This window comes from Lactuca virosa, chromosome 6 (assembly GCF_052849685.1).
Source record: "Lactuca virosa cultivar CGN04683 chromosome 6, Lactuca_virosa_CGN04683_v6, whole genome shotgun sequence".
Lineage (NCBI taxonomy): Eukaryota > Viridiplantae > Streptophyta > Magnoliopsida > Asterales > Asteraceae > Lactuca > Lactuca virosa.
This window is the reverse complement of record NC_136431.1, coordinates 48,988,540-49,014,358: the sequence shown is the minus strand read 5'-3', so window position 1 is coordinate 49,014,358 and position 25,819 is coordinate 48,988,540. Positions and strand designations below refer to the sequence as shown.

Sequence of the window (25,819 nt, the reverse complement as noted above, 5' to 3'; positions counted from 1 at the left end):
GGTATTGTATGTGGATGACATACTACTCATAGGAAATGGCATCCCAACTTTGTAGGAAGTTAAGTCCTGGCTTGGGAAGTGCTTCGCTATGAAGGACCTTGGAGAAGTTGCCTATATCCTAGGGATAAGGATTCTGAGAGACAGGAGTAAAAGACTAATTGGACTTAGTCAGAGTACCTACTTGGATAAGGTCCTGAATAGGTTCAGCATGCAGAATTCCAAGAAAGAAGAGCTACCAATCCAGAGTAACACCAGACTTAGTAAGACTCAAAGCCTGAGTACAGAGGATGAGATAGCTGAGATGAGTCGAGTACCTTATGCTTCCGTTGTAGGCTCGATCATGTATGCTATGACTTGTACTCGTCCTAATGTGGCCTTTGCATTGAGCATGGTCAGCAGATATCAGGGGAACCCTGGCAAGGCTCACTGGACTGCGGTAAAGAACATTCTCAAGTACCTGTGGAGGACTAAGGACTGGGTTCTTACCCTCGGTGGGTGTGATGACTTGAGAGTATTGGGGTATAGTGATGCGAGCTTTCAGACTGATAGGGATAATTTCCGCTTTCAGTCAGGCTGGGTCTTTACCTTAAACGGAGGAGCAATTTCTTGGAAAAGTTCCAAGCAGGATACAGTGGTTGATTCAACTTGCGAATCAGAGTATATAGCGGAAAGCGAGGCAGCAAAGGAGGCTATATGGCTAAAGAACTTCATTGGAGACCTTGGAGTTGTACCATCTATAAAGGAGCCTATAGAGATTTTATGTGATAGTGAAAGTGCAGTTGCCTTAGCTAAGGAACCAAGGGATCACGGGAGATCTAGACACATCGACATAAAATACCATTTCATCAGACATCGAATAGAAGAAGGACTCCTCGTGGCAAAGAGAGTATTATCATATGAGAACCCGGCAGATCCCCTCATGAAGGGACTGAGCAGGGTTAAGCATCTCCAGCATGCGAGGCGCATAGGGCTGAAGGATGATATTAGTTTTAGTAGTTAGATAGCTTTGAAATGTGTAAAGTGTAATTGACATTTGATGATGAATAAAAGTTGTGTTTATTTATGAGTAAAGTGTTGCTATCTTTTGTCAATCGTTTACTATCGTTTCATTTTGCATGTTTTGACTTCCAGAATAATTATGTTATGGTATATCATATTATTCAATTTCTCCACAGTCGGTCATATATTGGAAGTAGATATGAATCAAGACTGTCATGAGTTGGCTTGTAGATGTCTAAGATGTTGGACATAGCAAAGTGTTGCTACAACACTCATGAGTGCTCATAAGTTTTGAGTATTGGATTCAACCCACGCTCGCTGGTATCACTTCATGGAATTTATCTCGAGTGATCGCGAGACGGTAATATCATATAAGTCTTCAAACCTAGAGATATGACTTGTTGCCTATGAGTTGGTTATACATTGATTGTACGAAAACGCATTGGTAACTCGATGTTATAAAACATGCCTTTGTGTATGATTCAACAAGTAGTAGAATAAGCATATGAGTCGAAGTTTATCTGTTCCTTCTTGGATTAGAAGCGATATCTGGGCCCCTCGATGATTTTGTGTTGACCCATGTACCAGGCCCGGTCAGAACTAAATTGATGTGTTCGATTAAGTTCTTTGTCAAACAAATCGGAAATCGGGAAACAAACTGTTGGACAATAAGTAAGACATTGTTTCATGTATTTGTCCGGCTGATATCTAGAACAGAGGATTATATGATCACTTATCTTAAATGGCGTATCATCATCATCTCAGTTCCGAGAGACCTTGAAAGAGCTACGACTGCCAATCGGTTCCTGAAGACATACTTGCATTTATAGTTATTAGACTCATCCAAGTGGGAGACTGTTGGATAAGGTGTCTAAGTCCATAACTATTTCTGGTATGTACTTGACCCGGTTTGTCATGGTCCATTTCGGTTGCATTGCATCATGCATTTGGATAGACTAAAATGAGAGAAATAACACTTAAGGTTTATTAATATATTATAAGTTCTAATATATTAATAATATTATTTAATTAGTATTGATCAAGAATTAATTTGGAATTAATTAAGTGGTCAAAAGGAGACTAATTAAATATATGGGTTGATTGTGTAAATCATCCATACTTATAGAGTGGGCTAATGCTTCATGGATTATCAAGTTGGGCTAAAACCCATGGGATGCTCCATGGTGTTTATTGAACCCATGGGTCATGGAAATGAAAAGTCATGACATTTAGGGTTTACATGGTGTAACCCTAATTATAACACACTATATAAGCTTCATGTTCTTCACCAAAATCGGCCACTAAGATATACAAGTGAGGGCTAGCCGATTTCTAAGTGTTCTTCATTTCTCTCTAAGTTATTCCAAGTGCATTTGGTGTTGTGTGAGACATTTGAGGCATCACACTTGAGGTGCTAGGCTCACAAGGTTTTCAAGGAATCCAAACTACTACAAGGTATGTTTTCTTGCTTACTTTTATGTTGAAAAGTTCCCCATGTATGCTAGATAGGATATAAACCTTGGAAATCAAATTTTCATGTATCATAGTAAAACATAGATCCAAGGTTTCTAGGGTTGCATGTACACCTTAGGAGTGTTAGAATGCTCAAAATCCTACAGTCTTTACCGAGGATGCCTCAGAAACCCTCCAAGGTCGTATACCCAGGTGCCTCGGGAACCCCTCGAGGTCTTTCATGCAAATGTAACAAATAAAAAAGCATAACACATCACATAACAATTAGTGGGCCGACCTTGGTGCCTTAGACCCATTGGTATGGTGAGGAGACTCACCTCTGTCTGCTGAATACAAAAGTTACTCTCCTAACAGTCTGAAACCTCCCAAGCTGAATAATAATATTAATTAATTGTCAGGACCTTACCTAATCATAAGAAACCCAAATTTCAAACCATACCATGAGGCCCAATTATTCTCCCCTTACTAATGGGCCCAAAGTCCAGATCTAAATCATTAATGGGCCTCTTGGCCCAATAAGGCCCAACCAATATATCCATGACCCATAACAGATGATATGACTCATAATTCCCAGAATACAACCATGCCCAATAATCAAATGAGGCCTAAAAGCTAAAAAGCCTAAAACAGATTCGGCCCAACTGTGATGCGTACGCTCGGCGTACCATCCTGGTACGCGCAGCGTACTGGGGTCTTGGGACTACGCGCGGCGTACACTGGGTTACGCCCAGCGTACTACCAGATTAAGCACTTTCTCCATTAAGTTCTTAGTACTTGTTTCCTTTACGTCCAAAAGCCAGATCTAAGTTCGTTAAGACGTCCTAAGGCATAAAGTTGGCAACTTTATGCCTTTGCATGCCATATATGCACCCAACACCCCCATTAAGACCTTTCCAAGGCTCTTAACCCATGCATGAGGTCCAAAATCCCACCAAGACTCCATTTTTATGACACTAAAGGACCAAGGGACCTCAGATCTGTCATTCCCATCTTCTGGAGTTGCTAAACTCACAAATGGAGGTCCAAAATCCACAAAAGGAACAAATCTAGAAAACCCTAGCTAGATCTAGAGACTTAAGTGGAAAGGTGCAAGCTTTTTACCTCCAGGAGCTTTGCAAGATGACCAATATGCAGATTCTTGAAGCACCAACTCGAACGAAGCTTGTTTAGCAACTCCTCCTTCTTGAAAGAACTCTAAAATGGCCACAAAACTCACTCCTTAAGCTCCAAAACCCTCACACACACTATCACAGCTGAAAGTAGATGAAAAGAGGCTAAAGAGGCTGATAGGGTTTGGTCCAAGGGGCTAATAAATGTTTAAATAGGGAACAAGTCCGAGATTTAGGATTTTGGACCCCTGTCATGTACGCCCAACGTACTGCTGGTATGCCCAGCGTACGTCCAGCTCCTCCGCGACCATCCATACATAGTACGCTAAGCGTACACTTAAGTACGCCCAGCGTACTTAAAGGACCAATCATAAAAAAAGTAAATTCTTGAGAGTTTCAAGTCGTACCTGATTTCGGGTGTTACACTTCTCCAACCGGTGCATGTAATCCTTACCCCCTCATGTATGAAAATCTTGGTTAGATATGGGTTCATCGCCTCAACTAATCCAACTTGCTCAAGCCATTCCCAGTTCACCTCATTCGCAATGTAAAATTCCCTGGCTTTCAACTTCTCCAGCTTGTTCCTCCATTCTGCTAGAACCCATGGAGAAACAACTTCCGGGAAGTTGCACCACGGAAAATCCTCTTGATCTCGTGGAGCTTGTTGACCTCTTTGTACTCTCCTCATATTTTCTGCACAAATAAACAACACAACAGAAAACCAAAAGCCAAAAGAAGTTAAAAATAAAATTTTCAGCAAAACTGGGCTCTCTGAACATTAAACATGTCGTGTTGTATGAGCAACACACTGTGTTCGACGAACACTTCGTGTAAAAAATTCTGATTCGAACCCATACGACCAAATTAACACAAAACAAGTTCAGGGTTTTGTTTAGAACACTATATTATGCACAAAATCACAAGAAAATCCGATTGAAACACCTTAATTTAAACAAAATCGGAACCCTAGAAATTTATGCAAAGTTCCTAAAATTCATTCTAATATTGCAATTTTGACAAAAAAAAAACCTTGAATATCCTTAATTAAACAAGTTTGGGTGAGAAAAATCTAACCTTTTCGTGTAGAAATCAAAGCAAAAACCAAAGGAGTAGAGATTCAAGGATGCTTTAGGGAACTCGGCGTGTTCTGGGGGTGATAGGTGAAAAGTGAAAAACGATTTTGCCTTTTAGGGTTAAAGAAATCCTTCTAAATGAGTTAAAAAATTATATATTTTCGGTAACTGAAAAGGAAACACGCCGTGTTGGGGCACCCCAACACGCCGTGTTGAAACGGGTTTCTGAAAAAATCGCAAAAAATTACCCAAACACGGCGTGTGAACAGCTCATACACGCCGTGTTGGGTGTTCAGAACAAAAATCTTTATGTTTTCTTTTTAAATTGTTTACCACACCCCACACTTAACCCTTGCTTGCCCTCCAACAACGTTTGAATTATTTAGAAGACTAAGATTAAAAATCCTTAACAAAACACTTTGAAATAAAGGAAATAAAAGACAAAAACGAAAAGAAAGAAAAAGGGAAAAGAAAGCAAACTCAAACAACGGGTTGCCTCCCGCAAGCGCTTCTTTTTGTGCGAGTCTTGATCTGGACTCTCAACTTAATAAACTTCTAACAAACTCAATTCTAATCCATCCGTTGCATTAAATACTTTTCTTAGACCAATTTGTAAAATTTGGCTCTTTGCCTCTAACATTGGCCAAACGAGCTTGCATTCATAAAACCCAAGAATGTTGAAAAGGGTTGGGACTGGTTGGATACTAATCAGAAACGGATCGTACTTCAGAACCATCTCCAAAGTTGGAGTCGTCACCCCATGCTTCGAAGCACAAACCGGAAAAACAGAGGGCCACGTCGTGGTTCCTACAATTCAGCTTGTTCTTGTTTTTCGTCTGACCCCTCTGCCAGCAACCTTTCCAGTTCCTCCAAATCTCTTTCTGGATTAAATTCTTCATCTTTTAATTCTAGCTCTTAGAAATCAGATTTCTCTTGTTTGTTAGGCAAGATGTTATCTAACCATCTTCCTAAGTTCCCCGACAACGGCGCCAAAAACTTGATACGTGTTGAATGTACTAGTTTTAATCCTAACTAACTTAAACAAAAACAAACACACGGTAGGCAGTGTACCAATCAATTAGTAGTTTAGTTGGAAAGTAAGGTATCGAACACAGGGAACGGTAAAACAATTAAGGCTATTACTAATGTTAATTAATTAAAACAATTATTAAATAAGGGGTTTTTCTCTAGTTTTGCAAGACTAGAAACTTAAGTAATTACTTAAAAACTTAGCAAAGAACAATTAACGACTAAAAGAAGAACAAAAGAAAACTAGATTCAATAATATTAAAGAGACTTCCGTTTAGATTCAATTCACTTATTCATATGGTTGATTTCGTGGCAAGTGAAATTGATTAATATATCATTAATTACCGATTTCTAATGTGATTAAGTTCATGTTCACTATTACTAATCCTTTAGCAAACAAATCAATTCAACCGGTGATAAAGTGATTAAACTAAAGAGATTACTAGTGTTCAGTTAGAATCAAGCAAGACTTGTAATAGTAGTTAATTAAATTGGTTGGTTCAATTAACTTATACATGGTCGGTCATCATATATAGCTTACACATTAATTTACTTATTCTCTAGTTAACCCTAGGTTATGTTCACAACACTAAGCTCATAATCTTGTTTTCACAATATCATAAGAGGCAAGCAATGAAGAAGATGTTCATACAATCTCAATTTACTAGTAATCAACAGAAAATAATTATCATTAACACATAAGGTTCTTTTAACAATCTTAACATGATAAATAATCAAATCAATATAATCCAAAGCCACTAAATCAAACCATAATCAAAAGATCCTCTACTCTAAAGTAAAGTAAGGTTTTTAGCCCATGACTTTAGCAGAAACAATCATAAAAACGAAATTCATCAATGCAAACATGATGTAAACAAAGGAATTAAGTAAGTTACTAATAATTTTTGCCATAGATCTCTTCAATTCAAAGCTTCTAGTTGAATTCAGAAATCCACAGCTCCTAGGGATGTCTCTGGCCTCCAAAAGTCGATAAAAACTCCAAGCCTTCGTTAGGGTTTCAAACAGAAACGATCCTTAAATAGATGTTAAAAAACGGTGCAACACGTCATGTTTATGGACTCAACATGTCGTGTTCTTCATTAAAAACACGTGTATGGCAAGACACTATTTTATTGGGATTTTCCATATCAACACGCCGTGTTCATGGATAACACGCCATGTTCTTCTGCATTTTCATCTTCTTTCTTCAAAATCTAAAATCCAAGCTTCCAATCGTCAATTCCGCTTCCTTTTCCTTCCGAGCATGTCTTTGTTGCTGAAAAAGAAATTTTAAACTAATTAACTACCTTTTGTTAAATATTTGAGACAAAAACAACATAAAGTATTAAGATAATGCATGAATTATAAGACTAAATATGCCCATATCATGCTCCCAAAGCGAAGTGTTTTGAACCACGTTCCCGCATAGCCGTCTAGGGTTGTCGGGAAATACGTACACCATAATCGCTCGTTCAACTTTAATGAGGTCATCGTCCATTCGTACATATCGATGTGGATATCTGGATCTGTGAATCCGTTGTAGGTTTTAAGGTGTGGCTACTTCACTGTATTTGGGATTTCATAGCCTAAGAGTTCCTTAGCAAACAGAGATGTCACGCTCCTCGACAAGCAATCTTGGTTTGGGATTGGAAAGACGTTGTGAGGGTTGAACTGTTGAGCTGTGAGGTATGGTTGTACCAGCATGTTGTTGTACGCTGAGAGGTGTCCCGATTTTGGGCCATAAAAAATTTGTTTTTGGAATGGGAAAATTGGTGGTTGGGTTGCAAGGAGTGGCGGGTTTGATACGAACAAGTGGTTTGATGTGAACATCGAGTAGTATGGGATCGTCGTTGAGAATGGTATGCTTGTTGTGAACGAGGATGTTTGGAAGGTCGCTGTTTGTTCTCCTGTCACTTGGTTTAATGGCGTTGCTTGTGGAAAAGTGAACATACCGCCAACGTTCTCCACCGTTGGTGGTTTCGTACTGCTTGAGATTGTTTTTAGTTGTTAGCTATGTGATGAGGCAATATGCACAAATACGGTAGCAGAGGGCATCAACCCTTCAATGACTGGTCTCCATGGTTCACTCATCGGAGCAGTGGTCATTTTCGAGCCTCTTTGTTGTGGTGCTTCACCGACAACCGTCGTTGGACGCTGAGGCGTTGAGGTGCGAGTGGTGATTGATTCCAACGACATCACGGATCTGATAGGGCTCGCCGATGTTCCACTAGCCCCATCGGTGTTATCGGTTGTCATCTTCGAGTGTTGGGAGGTGTAATTTTGTTTGTCGTTCATCACATGATGCGACCTGGTCCTCTGACGATACTCTTCAAGGGTTCTCATTACTCCGACTAACCTACAAGGTCATAACAAGGAGAAACCGTCAGCCGTTCTCCGGGAGGGGATCCTTGGAAAACGCTCTGACGGTCAAGTCAGTAGATATACTGGGGTTGTTTGAGGTGAACTGAGAGAGAGCGACTTACTCTTCCAGGCACTGGAGGAGGCATTTTATACTAAGGTCTCCTGGCAGTCCGTACAAGACAAGGGCGTCAAACCCGACAGGATCGGGCGTGCTGATTAGGCAATCGTGCTCCTTGTTTCATCATAGCTAACGATTGGTTCGGGTGGCACTGCGCTGAGCATCTCCTTTTTTGTTTGGAGTTGTTATGCTTTTTCGTCGAGTAGAAGGCGCCCCTGGCGGAGCCGGGCCTTCTCCATGGGTGCCTGTGCTTAGGGGGTGTCCGCGGGCACAAGGTTCCGTTGGGATGGCTATATCGGGCGTAGTTCTGCCTTAGGGAATTCTTAGGGTGTCTGAGTGCGGCTTCTGGCCCGTGCTGGAGGGCAGGTAATCACTCTTGTACTCGTGTTACTCTCATAATCTTTGTAATATCAATTTAAAACCAATAAAACACATCAAGGCAGGTGATTATTATCACCTCCCAAGGCTTTATACCGGAGATCCTACAAAGGATCAAGGGCTTTCCTTGTAACTCACTTGTCCCACTTTGATTACCATTTGATACCTACATTACACTAACACCACATCCTCTCATACTATTTGGTCGAATTATACTTGATCAATTTTTGATTAAATTTGGCGCCCACCGTGGGGCCGTGGTGTTCATAATCGCTCGAGAATCATGTCTACCCAACCGTGCTTATTCTCTTCCTCAAATCCTCCTATTTCATCTAAAAATCTTCCTCCACCCCTAGGTGGAGCTCCCAAGAAAACCTCTGAGGCGCCGAAGAAAAACACATCTCCGGTCGCTATCCAAGGATTTCAGGATCCTCCTGTATTGATTTCCAATAACGAAATCCTTGCTATGTTGACCTAGTAAGTTTGGCTACAACACATGTGGGTTATTTGTGATTTAAGTAAATATCAAATTTTAGTATGTAGTTTAGTTTAACCAAACGATGAATGGAATTGTAATTTACATATTCTAAAGGGTCATGCCAAGCATTTGAAAACTCAAGCATATAAGTAGAACTAGCAATTGTTTTCATTCATTTTGGTTGTCACCATTACATATATTTTGAACATGTAATTCATAGCATAACGTTTTCCAACAAACATACCACTTTTAGATAAAACAATCTTTTCCGAGTTAACCACATGTTTAAAACCAAACTTATTCAACAACCATCATGACACAAGATTCTTATGAAGCTCTTGTAGATATAAAACATTCTTAAGCTTCAATTATTTCCTTGATTTCATTTTCAGAATAAAGTCTCCAACACCCTTGATGTTTGTTTTGACTGCATTCCACATGAAGAGCTTTTGATCATCATCAACATCCTTGTAAACATTAAAATTTCTCTTTTCATGACACACATGACATGTAAATCTAGTGTCAATCCATCATCCTCTCCAATTTTCATCCAATAGGTTAGCCTTTGAGACCATAGCCATAAGATCAATAATCATGGCCACTAAATCCTCATCATCATTCACCATGTTCGCTCAACGAGTATTATCCCGTTTAGTTTGCTTGCACTCAAAAATTTTATGACCCGATTGATCATAATTATAGAATTTCTGAAAGTTCCAGATGTAGGACCCATGTTCTTAGCCTTTCCTTTCCTTTGTTAGCCATCTTCCACTTATTCTTGGAAGACTAGTTGGTGGTTGTCGAGGCCAACAAAATTAATAACCCTAAATATTTTACACTAAAATAGTGTATAATGGTAAAAGGGTCGAATCCGCGGAGATTGGTTCAATTTTATAACTCTATGAAAAAATCTCTTTGCAAAAGTACTTGTAAAATGACAATAAAAATAAAAAAGGGGGTTTTGATCTTTTTGAAATACTTAAATTAAAACTGGAATTAAACAAAAACTTAAATGGACAATTCAACAAAAACAAGAATTTGATGTAAATCAATATGAGAAAAGTGGTTAACTTAAGGTTTCCTCATTTGAACATTTGGTGAATATATCATTAGAATCCAATTGTGCAATACTTGTTTTAAACCCTTAATTTTGCTATAGTAATCCAAGAAGCTTGAAATTACCTAGACTTTTCTTAGTTGTTAAAATGGTTAAAGAAGCTCATAACAATTTCCTTAGTCAAAGTCACAATTTCCATTAAGCATGTAATTAGTGAAAGTCAACTAGCATTAAGAACCAAAAAGTCAACAAATCCAAGAGGAGTCAAATGCTTTCACTACCATGTTGGAGAAAATGCTTTTATGATTGTGTGAAGCAAAACCAACACAAAAATCATTTGTCGCTTGCTAATTTGGGGATCCTTTACTTAATCAAGAAATTAGCCAACTAATCACCACAAACACATTTAAACTCATGAATAAAAACATACAAGTAATGATAAAATGTTAAAACACAAAACATTCTCATAAAGATTCAAGAACAAGTTCATGGAGTCTTCAACATTCAACAAACATTCAAAAGATTTCACCAAAGTCAACCAAGTTTAGTTTAGCCTAGCATGGCTAAACTCAAGAAAACAAAGTAAGGAAAAAATTGTACCAAAGATTTAACAAGATTTAGAGTTGAAAAGATGATGTTCTTCAAGTGTTCTTGGCCTTCAAAACCTTCAAAATATCCAGAGAAAATGCTCCCAATTCAGATGTGCAAGAGTGTAGAAAAGTGGCACACCAACCTTCCCCATATAGACTTCCAATTGAAATTCCGAAATTGCCCCTGATGTGTCGTGCACGGCCGCCGAGCTTTGTGTGGGTGGTATCTGATTGTGGGTTTCTTTGAGTATTGGGCCTCCACAGCTTAGCCCATTGGCCCATTTCGAGTCTGATTAGCTTCTAGCCCATTTTTCTTCAAGTTCTTTTTATGTTAAGTCGAATATGGCTTCTCCAAACGATCCATAGCTCCCGTAATCGTCCGATCAATAATCTACGCACGTTCGAAAATTCTCCCGTATCTTGCAAATTTAAAGTTTATTTCTTCCAAGCCTTCAATTAATAAGCAAGCCCACTCCAAGCATCAACTCCATTATTATCAAGCCCAAGATCCTTGTTGTCCTCCAAGTCCATCGGCTTTCCATACGTCCCGAACATTCCCGCTCCGCTAGTCTCCTTGAAATCTGCAATAAAGCTCACGAAACTAGAAAGTATCCGAAATAGTCATAAAATAACAAAAAATGAAAATATGCATGGAAATTAACTAAAAAATAAATGAAATATACTAAAATAAACTATAAAAAGAAGTAAATAAAATGAAACTGTCACTAGCCAACTTCCACCATATTAACTTTTGAATAATCGACACTGTAATCATTCTTCAAAGTCACTCAGTTATCTTCTTCAATTCAAAGACGCACCACTAGCTCCTCCATATAATCTCCTTTTGCTTATGTTATGGTAGTTTTTGAAGTCAATCCAACTCGGAGGAAGCTGTTTAATCATATCTACCACTTGGAAAGTCTCACTAAGAGCCATTCCTTTGGTAAGTATATCATGTAACACGACCTGAATATCTTTAACTTGATTCATAATAGATTTTGAATCAATCATCTTCAAATCCATGAATCTTGAAACAACATGCTTCTTGGTTCTGACATCTTCGATTTTATATTTCCAATCTAAAGACTCCTAAAGTTCCTTAGCCGATGTAACTTTTCAAAAACCTTGTAAAGTGGATCGGCTAGCCCATTCAATACATAGTTGCGAGATAGAAATTCTGAATGCATCCAAGCCTCTACCACACTCACAGGTTGAGCATTGACTTGTCCATCGGCAAGTTGAGGAGCAGATTCTGTAGGGAACCAAGCCAAATCAAAGTGGTCAAGTAGAAGAACATCGATCTTCTGTTGCAATCACTTGAAACTCAAACCATAATATTTTTCTGGTTTCTCAGCATGATTAGCCATGGTGTTTGGCATATGAGTGGTAGCATTATGGTTCATAGTTGTGGTATTATTTTGGTTTACATAAGGATCCACCATTCTAAAAATGTAATCCAAATGAACAATTAGAGTCACAATAAGAATCTATTTACACAAAACATATTTTATTTATAGAAAATAGATATAACACGGTTAGTAGAAATAAAACGAAATAAAAGATTTAATCAAAACAGTTTATAAGACAACGAATCCGTTTAAGACTGTTAATAAGATATAAAATAAATAATTCTGGTAAACAATTTAGAAGATGCAGAAGACGAAAGCAAACATATTAAAACGAGTTGAGGCTCGTATTTGACACGATTCCCTTAAACAGATTCACTGTCTGTTCCCAAGGTACAACAACCTAAGCAGATGTACTTTCGTAGATAACCACTTGTCTGAAATTGTTGTTGGAAATTCGTATGTGAGGAGAGAGTATTTTTCATAGCTATGCAACTGTATTGGAATAAGAACCAAAGGATTGTATTTATACTAAAGATTGCAACGATCACACTACCATGGTTACACTCACTAAGAGTTTACTTCTTAGTTCTATATGAGATACATTCCCACACCCATTTGTTTTACCAAATTTTATTCCAAACACTCAACTTTGAGTATCAATATCTCATTCAATCATACTCCGTTTTGGATGCATCATATATTGTTTCAAAGATCTCACGGAGAAGAACATAACTCATTAAGGATTAATAATATTTACAATAGGTGTATATATATATATATATATATATATATATCGGTTTTGCAGAAATCGGTCTTGGCAGCCGATTAATCGGGGATTAATCGTTTGACGGTCTGCAACCGATTACGATTAGGGTGCTCGGCGAAAATCGGTCAAAATTGGGTTTGACGGTCCTTGGCGCTCCAAGGCGGGAAAATTTTAAAAAATTCAAATTTTCAAATTTTCAAATATTCAAATATTATACCAAATATTTTAAATTTTAAAATTGTTAAATTTTCAAATACTAATTTTTTTAAGATATATTAAGTTTTAAACTAGTTTTAAACTAGTTTTAATAGCAATTTAGGGTCCTCGATTAATCTCCGTCAAACCGATTAATCTTTTAACTTCATTCGACCGTCGAACGATTTTTACAACTTTGACATATATATATATATATATAATTAAATTTTCCAAAGACTAAATTATAGAAACCATTATCAAATGATTTTTCAACTCAAAAAAATTGAAACTAAATCATAGAAATCGAAACCGAGTGATTTTCAACAAAAAAAAGTTTGCGGTTTTTATCGACATAGTTGTATATTTATACTTTATAGACGACAAAAGATTATAAATTTTGATATATTAATTTATTTTCTATAAAAATAAACATTAAAAATTTAAAAATAAAATAAAACAGAAAAACAGATAGTGGACGTGATGAAATTTTTTAACTATATAAAGGGTTTTTTATAACAAAATATGGGCATTACCTGACCGATATTTGTAAGTTATAGTGATCCTGATGATTTTTTTTTTCCAAAAATAAATGATTTTTTTTTCTTAAACTAAAATTAGATAGTTAAGTTAGAAAAAAATAATAATAAAATATAATAATTGTTATGTCATTAGCCATTATCATAATTATATAAATATTTTTAAATTTGATACATATATTAAAATAAACAAAAAATTTAAAATGTGTAAATTTAATGATATTTTAATATTTATATGCCTTTCCAGTGAAACAAAAACCTGATCAGAGTACAAACTGTGAGTGTAGACAGCTTTCTCTTTAAATGCAAAGTTTACCGTACAACTATCACACATTCTCATAATTTGACTCCCCACCCAGGCTGCCTTCATTACCATATAACGACCACTTTCTCTCTTTAACAAAGGGAGAATCTTGTTCTAAAGTTCAAATTAACCACTTACATTATCCTTTTATATATATAGGAACACACAAGAAAATGGAAGTGAAAGAAAGCAGGAGCAGCAGCAAGAACGACCACCGTGACTGTGGTGGCGGTGGTGGTGGTGGTGGTGGTGTTAATGAAGATGGAAGGACACTTGGAGATAAGTGCAGATATATAAGAAAGAAGCAGAGGGCTAAATTTTATATAGTACGTCGTTGTATAGCTATGCTTGTATGTTGGCATGATCCAGATAAATAAATTACCTCTTCTCTTAATTTATATTTAATCATCTTTTCTCCATGCTCCCATTATATATATAAAAGAAATGTATCAGCATAAAAGGACGACATTGAATAGGTTTATTAAGAAACATATCATATCTCAAATAACAAACAATATATTTGCAGGTATAATTTGATCTTTTTGATGTAGTTAAAGCTTTTGATTTTATATTATAACTCTCTAGAGAAAAAACACGACCTTTATTTCGGTTAAAGTGGCCTATGTTAGGGTAGAGGGAAGTTAATCCACTATGCGCCACATCAGTTAATTTTCTCTTATTTCATACTAACCGTTTATGATGATTTTTATTTTATTTTATTTTCTTGAAAGATTTTTTCTGAAAAAAAATTGTATATATATATTAAGAGTTGGGTTGCTCAACAATGAAAGAAGTTTGGTAAATTATACGCTTGGTGGACGCTATTCCACCAATATCAGTGATAAATACTATAAGCCCCAACAGTGAAAGAAGTTATTACACGCTTGGTGGGATGCTATTCATCTGATATCAATGATTCAATTATATGGTGTCCCTTCTTCAGATCGATTAATTCAACCAGTGTGTAGCCTCACAAAATTAGAAGCTCTATAGAGGTGGTGCTAATAGCTACTTTCTGGGTTGTTTGGCAGTATAGAAATTACCGCATTTTAAAAATCTTGTGAGGAGCAATAGGGAGTTAACAAGGGAGGCGAAGTTTTTAGCATTCGGTTAAATAAAAATTACAAAGAAAAGAAAGGTGTTATTGATTGGTTGAAATGGTGTGATAACCCTTCCGAGGGAATGTGTGAATTTTCGGTAATTCTTCTATACATTTACTAGCTTTGTTTGGATATATTTTTAGTTGTTCTAAGAAGTCATTAAGAATGAATTATAAAAATAGAATATGTGATTTACCAAATTTGATATCTATTTGCACCATATTTTACAAATTCATCAAAACCATAGAGTATGGTCAACAATCAACTTGTTCTATTAATGAATTCATGATGTAGATAAGCAGGTCTCTGTCTTACCTAAAAATACTATTTTTATCTTGATTTTTTAACTTATTTAAATAAACACACCCTCAACCCCACCATCATCATCTTACTTTACCTACCCCATCATTTTTTTCTATTTAAAGAATAGTCTTTTTAGGTAAGACAGAGACCAAGCGAGTAACAAAAATAAACAGTAGTGACCAAACGCGTAACAAAAACAAACAGTATGGACCTTCCGAGTTAAAAAAATAAGTTAGGGACCAAACGCGCAAATTACCCCAAACCATAGGGACCATTCGTGTAATTTACTCCAAATTAAATTATATAAACTAAAGTTTTTGAAAAAACCACGATAAATTTTATAGCAATAAACATAACAAAATCATAGTATTTTAATTAGTTATTACATATTATAACAATTAACCGAGGACCCGTAAAGCTTTCGTAGCATTCTTGATAGCAAATCTATGAAGTTGGTCTAAATAATACAAGTCCTTATTCCATTTAAAGAACCCAATAAGATTCTTATAATCATAATTGTTTGAAAGCTACACATGTTTTAAGAGAATGATATGTGTTTACTTTAACCCAAATATCTTTTTTACTCTCAAATAAGAAGGAACTTTTGCAATTTATATCATTGTATACATTCAAAATTAATATACAATACTTTTTCTTAAATCTAAAATTAATATACAATACTTTTTATTAAATACAAGACCTAACTAGAGCACACAAGCATTAAAATAAATGAACATACCTCATCATTCTTTTTTTTAATCTCTTTTATGAAGTACATGAGTTATTACTATGTATCCTCATTATTATCTCATCATAATTGATGTTGTTCGAACTTCCAAAACTTAGATGATAATGTATTGTTCTCTTAACCTTAGTTAAAATTGCATGAACACCCAAATCACATTCTTATTATTTCCAACAATAGTTTGACCTATACAATTTTCAACATTCAATTTATGATTCAACATTCATTCAAGTATTCAACATTCAATTTCTGATAACCAAAGTCGGTCCTGAGGATTCAAATGCTCAGAAGAAGCCGAAAAAAACACCCTTAGGCCCTAACGTATAACAAATTAAATTATACTTATAAACTAATTTTTTTTAAAAACATCGATAAACTTTATAACAATAAATATAACAAAATCACAGTATTTTACAGAAGACCCATGAAGCTCTCATAACATTCTTGATAGCAAATCTATGAAGTTAGTCAAATGGTAAATAATACAAGTCCTTATTCCATCTAAAGCACCCAATAAGATTCTTATAATCATAATTGTTCGAAAACTACACATTTTCTAACAAAATAATATGTGTTTACTTTAACTTAAATATCTTTTATACTCTCAAATAAAAACTTCCTTGTGTAATTTCTACCATTGTATATATTCAAAACTAATAATGAACAATACTTTTTCTTAAATCCAAGACCTAACCAGAGCAAACAAGCATTAGAATAAATGAACCAACCTCAACATTTTTTTTAAATCTCTTTTATGAAGTATATGAGTTATTACTGTGCATTCTCCTTATTATATCATCATAGTTGATGTTGTTGAGCTTCCAAAACTTAGGTGATAATGTATGGTTCTCTGAACTTTAGTTAAAATTGCATGAACTCCTAAATTAGATTCTTATTTTTTGCATCAATAATTTGATCTAGACAATTTTCAAAATTCAATTTCTGATTCAACATTCATTCAGGTACTCAACATTCAATTTCTGAGAAGTGATAACATAAATACATAATCAGATAATCTATCAATCTAATCAATGGAAGTGTAGAACAAAAAGAAAATTAGAAATCTAATAAGTGGACGTATTCAACATTTAATTTCTGAATTTGGATAAAATAAATACATAAATGATCGATAACCTAATTAGCAATAGCAGGACTGTAGGAACCAGGAGTGGACGAGTGGTAATTGATCGTTCGTCGTCTTATGATCGAGTGATTTTATGTAATCGATTAATCGACCCTCGCTTGAATGATCACTTCTGTCTTCTGCCTTCGCATGTGGACTACAATTGATCAATTAGGGGAGTTCGTATGGACTTGCATTTGGGTCCGATTGTTGAATATAGTATAAAAAATTAACTGGAATTAATTTTTCAAAATAATTCTAACTAATCAGTTTGCAACAATACAATTAGATCAAACAGTATGCCCACATGATGTATGGAGAGCCGACTCAGTACCGATGGAAACACCATTTCGGGTGTTCAGATACCAAGATTTTTCCTCATGCACCACATACCAATCCTATCTTCCTTCACCTGTTTGTATAAATATGTGTTATATTATATAGCTTAAAAGTATTATAAATGCATTAAAAACAATTGTAACAATGCCAAATCTGGTCGTGTTGAATTAATCTTCATAACATAGCATATAACATGTCTACGAATGCATTCACGAACTAAAATTCATATTTTTCTCAAAGAAGGCTCTACCCAAATTCGAGATAAAATGTTAACGAATTAAAAACTTCAAACCAAATGTCGTGCAACATAAATGTCTTTGACTAAAAGTTGTCTAACGGCCAAAAACATATTATGATGTCAAATGCTTCAAAATATCTTATGGTATCATAATGTTTGAATAACCTATGAAATTAAATTCTTGAATATATATTATGTTGGCCATGAAAAATATGACTTTATATAACCTCTAAAGTAGACCAAGGGAAATCGACTAATAAATACTGAAAAAATAATTCTATATGGTTTTGAAAATTTGATTTGTGAGATTTGAAAAAATAAATCAATTTATAAAAATAAAAAATGATTTAAAAGGAGTGGGGGAAAATCAATTTTATAAGAGATCGCCGTTAAAAAATAATAATAAATAAAAAATAAAATTATAAGAGGTGCAAATTTATGGAAGCATTTTAAGAGGTTGTTTATGTGGGTTAAAAATAGGTAATGTGGCTGTTTCGTGACTGAAATATGGGCTTGGGCTTGAAAAATCAACTAATGTTTTTGATGTATGTTTGAATCTACCTTTCTAACAAATGAAATCTTTTATTGCCGCCTGTTGTTTTTTTTAGAACAATTTGACACCTGTCTTAATGTATTCACAAAATTTTATTTTCCCGTTTAAATTTCCTAGTCCTCGATTGTTACCATTCTTTTGTATTGATTAGGTAATAAATCTTTAACAAATTAGAAAGTTAATAGTAAGAAATCCGACACCTAATCTTTTCTAAATTTGAATCAAATACCCTACGTTCTTCCTCTATAATTGTGTCTTCCGTCTATATTTTCAAATCTATGCTTCATTTTCTACACTCTCCATCGGTTGTTGTTAATCAAAAGGTTGTCATCATGTTTCCTTGAACGAAGTTATGTAAGGTTTCTTGTAACATACACGTTCAGTTATCGTGTTTTATTTAAAAATGAATATTATTAAATAATATATGATTTTGAGTGTTGAGTTCTAACAAGATAGTTTTATGAGAATTGAAGTAAAACTATGTTTAAAATCATTCGGAAAGTATTGAAAGTCTTATGAGATTCCAATCAAAAGTCAATTATCGAAATTAACGAAAATATAAAGTCGGAAATAACTAAAAATAATGTTATTGAAAGTTGTAAATTATCTTGTTAGAAACGTTTAGGCGAAAACCTCATCGAAATCCGAGTTATAACGAAGAAGTTATGACTTATTGAAGATTCGCGACAGAACCGGCACAACGTCGAATGACGTAAAAAGTGAGTTTTCAATAAACTACCCAGAAGCTTTTAAAACGTGTAAAATTACATAAAACAACATCTTGTAAAATATAAATTAGAAACATAATAATGAAAAACTAATTGTCGAAACCGTTCTTTTAAAACTAGGAAATGTTTGATAACTAGGTACTATTAAAGAATCAAAAGTCATACGACAACATAACAAATCTTGTAATAAAATCATCGATGTCGAGCATTTTGTATTAAAGTAGCAATATCATTACGAACGAGCTTCATATTATTAGATCCTTCGTAAACTTTTTCACTACTTGTGTCACTACCACGAACATCATGAAGTTCGTCAATTGGTACACAATCAGGATGTTGTGCAACAAAATAAAAATCATATATTCCTCAAAGCTATGACGAGTGTAGTTATGCAAAGAAAATACGGCCATAATATTGTCAATCTGAGTTTGCACACTAAATTTAGGCATTCCATTGAGTATCTTCCGTCTACTTTTCAAATTTTTGAATGATCTTTCAATACAACTTCGCAATGATGAACGAGAATGATTGAAAGCTTCTCGCATATTAGTTAGAGGCTCAATTTCAAATTAAGATTGATGGTATATTTGTCTTGAAATATGGAACCATATATTCATTTATATCTGGATCACCTTTATCAACCAAATAATGTTTACTTGTTAAAATGGTGAAAAATAAGAAAATGTAACATCGTTTGTATAATAATGCGAAAATAATAAAGATAATTATGATAATTTACCTTCAGGTGGTTTGGAGAAGTACATTGATGACATGTTAATAGCATGAATGAACACATATGTATCATGTGCAGATCCCTCCCATCCAACATAGGCAAAGGTAAAGCACATATCAAAATCACAAGTTGCCATTACATTAAATGTAAGTACCCTTTTTCTACCAATATAACACAATTGTTGAGTTTTAGGTATAGATGTCACTATGTGTGTTGCAACACTTGGGAAAATTGTAAGTTTCATATTCAATCTCTAATCGAAAAAGTTTGCAAAGTGGTCCTTAAGGCTAGTATGCGAGGCGTACAAGTTGTACGCTTAGCGTACTAGCCCGATGCTTGATATCGCCTTCGGACACGTATGTGGGGTGTATGTGTGGAAAAGTGAAACCCTAATTTTAGGGTGTTTCACCCTATTTAAACCTTGTAATAGCCTCACTAGGTCATGTTTAGACAACCTCCATCCCTTCTTGTCCAGAAAATCGAACCCTAAGTGAGATATTGAGAGTTTGAGCCTTAAAGTGTGATTTTTTGTGCATTATAAAGGATAAGAAGAAGTGAACCATTTGGAGTTGTGCTTGGAGCTTGAAGATCTGAGATTTGTTATTCATTTTCTCTCATTTTGAGGTAAAACGCTTCCATCTTGCTAATCCATAATGCTAGATCTATTTTAGTGCCATTTTTTGCTCTTTGAGTCCATGGTTTGATTGTTGAGCCTGTGGCTTCACTCTAAAAGTGATTGTTGGTAGATCTAGGACCTTTTTGGTCCCTTTTTCCTTACAAATGCAAGCTTTAGGGCATTTTTGGTCTCATATATGTGTTAAGTCATTTGTTAAGCTCTTTTGAACTCTAAGAGCCTCATTAAGCCATGCATGCACGTAAAGTTGGCAACTTTACGTGATAAACCACCTTAAGGAAGTCAGGTCTGAGTTTGGGTTAAGGTCTTAATCGATTGAGAGCTAAAAAGTGAAGGTTGGCCAAGATGGTGGAGTACGATGGGCGTACAAGCAAGTATGCCACGCGTACAAGCCTTTAAGCGTGTACGCTAAGCGTACGAGCTAAGTATGCCCTGCGTACTCAGCAGTGGGCTTCGGACTCGTGGGCTCTTCGCTATTGGGCTAAGGTGGACTTTAGTTGTCTTGGGCCATCAGAATTCTAGTAATGGGCTGTTAATATTTTATTGGACTCCTTTGATTGAAGGCCCATGAAAGGGATTTGGGTCCAATTTGGAAAATTGGGCCATATTGGGCTTTGAGTGATTATAATGGAAATTGGGCATTTGGACAATTGGATTGGGCCTTGGCCTTGGGCCAAGTTAGGGAAAGGGTAAAAATGTCTTTTACCCTAGTTGGGACTCTTAGTGTGGGTCGGGATCCAATTATTGGTTGGATGTTATTTTGTGATTGATAGCGTGGGGATTTTAGCGTCCCGGCAGTGTGAGGTATTTTAGGGAACTCACTGTACTTAGCGGGTCGAATGCACCAATGTCGGATCATTTTTACAAGAAGTTCATCATAAGGACTAAACCGGTACGTTTTTGTCAAGCACGTGGACCATTTATTAAAACTTATAACAAAAAATAATGAATATCAATAACAAAAATCCATGTTCAAATGTTATAGTGTTAAACTATTTTAATTGATATTTATTCTTGGCCAAAATATAGAAAAACACAACCATATATTTCTCAGTATTTAGATAAAACCCTTATATTTTTTTATATGAAAAAAAATTCTTACATTTTCAATTGTTTTTCAGATTTATCCAAATATTCATCTTTTTAAGAAGTTATAGATTTATTTTATGACATGACATTTATCTTATTCGTATTTAGGTGACATGGAAAGAAATATGCAATGTCATTTATTTTTTATTGAGCAAATGGTCCTTGAGTAAATGAGTTATTACTTACATTTTACCTTAGCCAAGAGTCAACAACACTTATTTTTGTTTTCATATCAACCTAAAAACGAAAAAAATAAATATAATGTAAAAACAACAGTTATTTCTTAAAAACTCAAATATTTTGCTTAATATGAAAAGTAATTAATAATGTAAGGGTTTTTCTACATATAAACAAAATGTAAGCGTTTTTTAAAATTTTGGTAGAGTTGACTTTATTTTTTATTTTTTTTGCCCTTTATTCTTTAATTTTAGAGTAATGAGTTAATTATCAAAATTTCTTTTTTGTTTTTGCCATCAAATTTACATTAAATTGTACAAAATTAAAATTAAACAAAAGGTTTAATAAATAACTAAATATACGATATAAGTTCAATTATATACTTAACAAATATATTTATTTATGAAAAAAAAAATCAAAATTACCAAGTTGACCTAGTTAAACCGATTTGACCAATTCCAATTTTTGATAGATTTACAGAAAATTGCCGAGGTATATGTCGAATTCCAAAAACTCGGCTGAGCATGGCAATTTTCACAACAATGATAATGATATTAAAACGTTTACATAAAATCTTAAATAATAAATTAAAAGATCATAATCAAATTAAAACATTAAAATGAAACACTAACCCAATCAGAATTTTAGAAGTAGTCAAAGACATGTTGGGCCTGTCAGTCCTGAATCCTTTTATACGGTCCTACTTATTACATAACGAAACCATCGCCCCCACCTCCCAGTAGGCCAGTTGTAATAGTACACGACGATCCAGTCAATATATACAAAAAAGTGATTACAAAGATCCACCATTACTCCACACATTCAAAAAAAGATATCACTTTCATGAATCATGAATTCATTCTCAAATTTAACATTAATTAAACAATTGACATGCATACAAGATGCATTATTAGCCTAATACCACCTCAAACAACACTTAATTAGTCAATGCAAAGGGTAAACTGCATTGCTATTTGATGATGAATTCCCTATATCTTTAAACGGAGATCTCACCAAGTAATTATACCCTTTTCTTCGCCCTTCACTCGTCATTTCATTATCCCTTGTTCGGTTTTCCTTCAATCTTGAAATGAGTATCCTTTTCTCCTTTGCAAGTTGTTTCCCCAATGACAATGGTTGTGAGTCTTTCTTACTTTGTTCAACTTTCTCATGTCTATTACTATCTATAACATCACATTGTCCCTTCATTCGACAACTTAGCCCGATCTTTGCCTCCTTTTCGATTTGTTTACCTAAAGAAACCACCTTCTTTTTGGGCGTTGAGGTAATTTCATCTTTCTTTAACTTTTCAAGCTCACCCTTCACCAAAACAACCTCCGTTTCTAGCTTGTTGGCCTTTGTTTCGTACTTGATTGCCTTCTCTCTCCATTCCTCGACCTAAAACAAAAATAATAATAATAAAATGTTAAGAATTGTTGAGCCATGTCAAGTCTTGATTTTTTTTCTCCATAAGGGAGAAAGAGAGAAAAAACTCTGACATATATAAAGATAGATGAGACTATTCGCTAGCTGATGTGAGACACTAACATGTCACATTGACATGATGTGACATGATACAATATTAGATATGTTGAATACTAGCTTTTCTTTCAACAGAAGCGAGAGTAGAAACTTTACATATATAAAGACAGATGAGACAGTGTCTAGCTGATGTAGGACACGAACAATAACACGCGCAATACACATAAACATGGAGCTTACATCGGATTGGAGGGATTGGATTTGGTTATTCGAAGCGAGAGCTTGACCTTCCCAAAAGTCTTTTGAAGTTTGAAGCTCTTCCATCTCATGTCTCAGTTGTCCAAGCATCTCTTGCATTTGTGTCCATTGTTCGGTCTCGGCTCTCACTTGCTCCACTACTCTCTTCACCAACACCTTACAACGCCCCGAGCATTTGTTGTTAGCCTCCAATGATTCCTATTATAAAATGTACTTTCTTTATTCAATCATCACTTCACATAACCACAAAAAAAAAAAAAAAAAAAAAAAAAAAAGTAATACCCCAAGCCCAAAACCCAAAGTTACATACTAGCCCAATAAGGATCGTATATGATTCACAAAGTACCTTGGCGTGATTAGCAAATCTATTAGAAAAAGAAAAGTGATCAGGGAAATCGATTCGTTTTGAAGTAGAAGCCGAACTTGCAACCGAACTATTGATGATGGATCCATACTCCTTCTCCATCATCACATCAAACACACCCTTCGATAGCCCCTCCATTTTTCTTTCCAACATTTCAACCTGCAAATCCAAATTCAAAATGGAAACATTCAAACAGATGACCTCCATGGATCAAAATATAAAAAAGTTGTACAATCATTAATATAAACTGAAGGAATGATCTTACATCAGTGGACTTGGGTTGACTTTTGCAGTTCAAAATGGAGGTGTTTACGTTGACTTCAGAATTTGATTGATCATGGAAACTTGATTCGTTCTTCATCTCCTTGTATTCATCCTCTGGTAATCCTCCAAGCTTTTCCAATCTTCGTTGTAAATGTGATGCCTTTTTATCGAAATTTTTACATTTCTGAAGCTCACGATCGTCGCTGCCATTATAGCTACTCTGCAACTCCTCTAATTTCTCTGCTAATTCTTTCATTTCTTCCTCCAACACCAGTTCCATGTTCTTCCCTTCAAAAAGCTTCTTTCTTCCCTGTAAAACAACGGATCAAAATCAAATTCAGAGGCAAAATAAGATCGGTGTATTTAAACAATGTTGCTAATTGGGGAAAAACGACTTACAGAAGCAAGATTTTGTAAAGCAGATTTGAGAGTTTTTTCAATTCGAACACGATTCTTCTCCAATTTCTTTAACGCAAACTTCCTTTCCATTCTCAAGAAATTACACTCTGCTCGCAATATCTCCGCCTGAAACCTCCACTTCTCTTCCGCCAGCCGACCACCAGCATCCTCCTCCTCCACCACCTCCGCTTCCACCCTCTCTCTTCTCTCCGACGAACTCAACAGCACAACCTGATCACGCGTGAACTCTCTATCCGCACCAAACAAACTCTCCAGCTTCCCTTTGTAATTATACGTCTGTATCATCCCAGAACCGGTGGTGGCCGAGATGGGTTGTTTATTGACGGTGGCTCTGGGTTTTTTCCGGTGAGTACTACGCCTTCTAGGTAAGTTAATGATTTTTGGGCTAGGTGGTGGTGGTGTTAGGTGCCATTTGACCCTCCTACTTCTTGTTGACATTCTCGTCTCCCTACTTCTTCAATCACAGAGTTGAATTTTTGCCTTTTTGGGTATAAATAAAGGGTTTTGAAATGAACTGATGAAGGAGAGAGAGAAGTTAGCGTGCAGTGGAACCTCGTAATATGAAAAGAACATGGATTTGAATTAAAAGCAATGGGGAAGGTTAATTTAATTGATTTATATGAAGGCTTTTTGTTGTTTGTTGTTCTTGGAACTTCGAGGCGTAAGTGAAAGAAAGCAGCAACCAAGTTGGTGGCAATGAACAGAAAAACTAAAAAGCAGCAGCGGGACTGCAACGGAGCCTCGTGCTTTAATTGTCAACACATATTTCTTGTTTATTCACACAATAAATGAATTCGTACTCTTTTTTAGTATTTATTTAATTATATATATAAAAAATAAAAATATATATATAAATATTACACACAAACGATGAAATGATGTAGTTGTTTGATTGTATCGCCAACTAGTAGATTTGATTGTGTTCTTCTCACAAAATGATTATTTGGTTAGTTATGATAATCAAAACTACCATTTTACTATTTTAGTGTAATTGATTTGATGAAGTAATGATTTCCTTTATTTACTTTTTAATCGATGCACATTATGTAATAGAAAATAAGTTGATGTCTTTTAAGAAAAAAAAATTCATTCAAATATCATAAATAATTTGTAAATATAAGTATTAATATGTATTTTTTAAAAAAATAAAAATTGGACCGACAAATCTAATACTCCTAAAGTAACACTTAATTTTCTATTTATGTTCATGACGAGACTTGAACCTTCGACCTCAAAGAGGGAGGACAACACCTGATATTGTTGAACTAAAAAATATTCTCGATTATATAGTTAATAACATGGCTAATTTCATATAAGTTTTATGATTTCTTTTTTGAAAAAATTGCAAAAATGTCCATGTGGTATGTATTTTTTTGGGGTTTTAGTTCAAACCTTGACTTTTTTTGCTTCGTGGTCCTTTTGAGCTAGTTTCATTGCGTTTTTGGTCCCTCTAA

The 25,819-nt window shown here is 35.1% G+C and overlaps 2 protein-coding genes across 2 annotated transcripts; one reads left to right on the top strand and one right to left on the bottom strand.

The window, feature by feature from the left end:
- The first annotated feature begins 13,795 nt into the window (after nucleotides 1–13,795).
- LOC145122852 (small polypeptide DEVIL 16-like) lies at nucleotides 13,796–14,209 on the top strand. The gene has a single exon (XM_079058420.1). The coding sequence runs from the start codon at nucleotides 13,989–13,991 to the stop codon at nucleotides 14,190–14,192; it is 204 nt and encodes a 67-aa protein (XP_078914546.1). The 5' UTR covers nucleotides 13,796–13,988; the 3' UTR covers nucleotides 14,193–14,209.
- Nucleotides 14,210–22,416: 8,207 nt separating this feature from the next.
- Nucleotides 22,417–25,128, bottom strand: LOC145118630 (uncharacterized). The gene is made up of 5 exons (XM_079054323.1): nucleotides 24,345–25,128; nucleotides 23,947–24,255; nucleotides 23,664–23,840; nucleotides 23,300–23,515; nucleotides 22,417–22,975 (listed from the first exon to the last, which is right to left on the bottom strand). Exons 1-5 carry the CDS (start codon nucleotides 24,801–24,803, stop codon nucleotides 22,523–22,525), a joined length of 1,614 nt encoding a protein of 537 aa, XP_078910449.1. The 5' UTR covers nucleotides 24,804–25,128; the 3' UTR covers nucleotides 22,417–22,522.
- Between the last annotated feature and the right edge of the window lie 691 nt (nucleotides 25,129–25,819).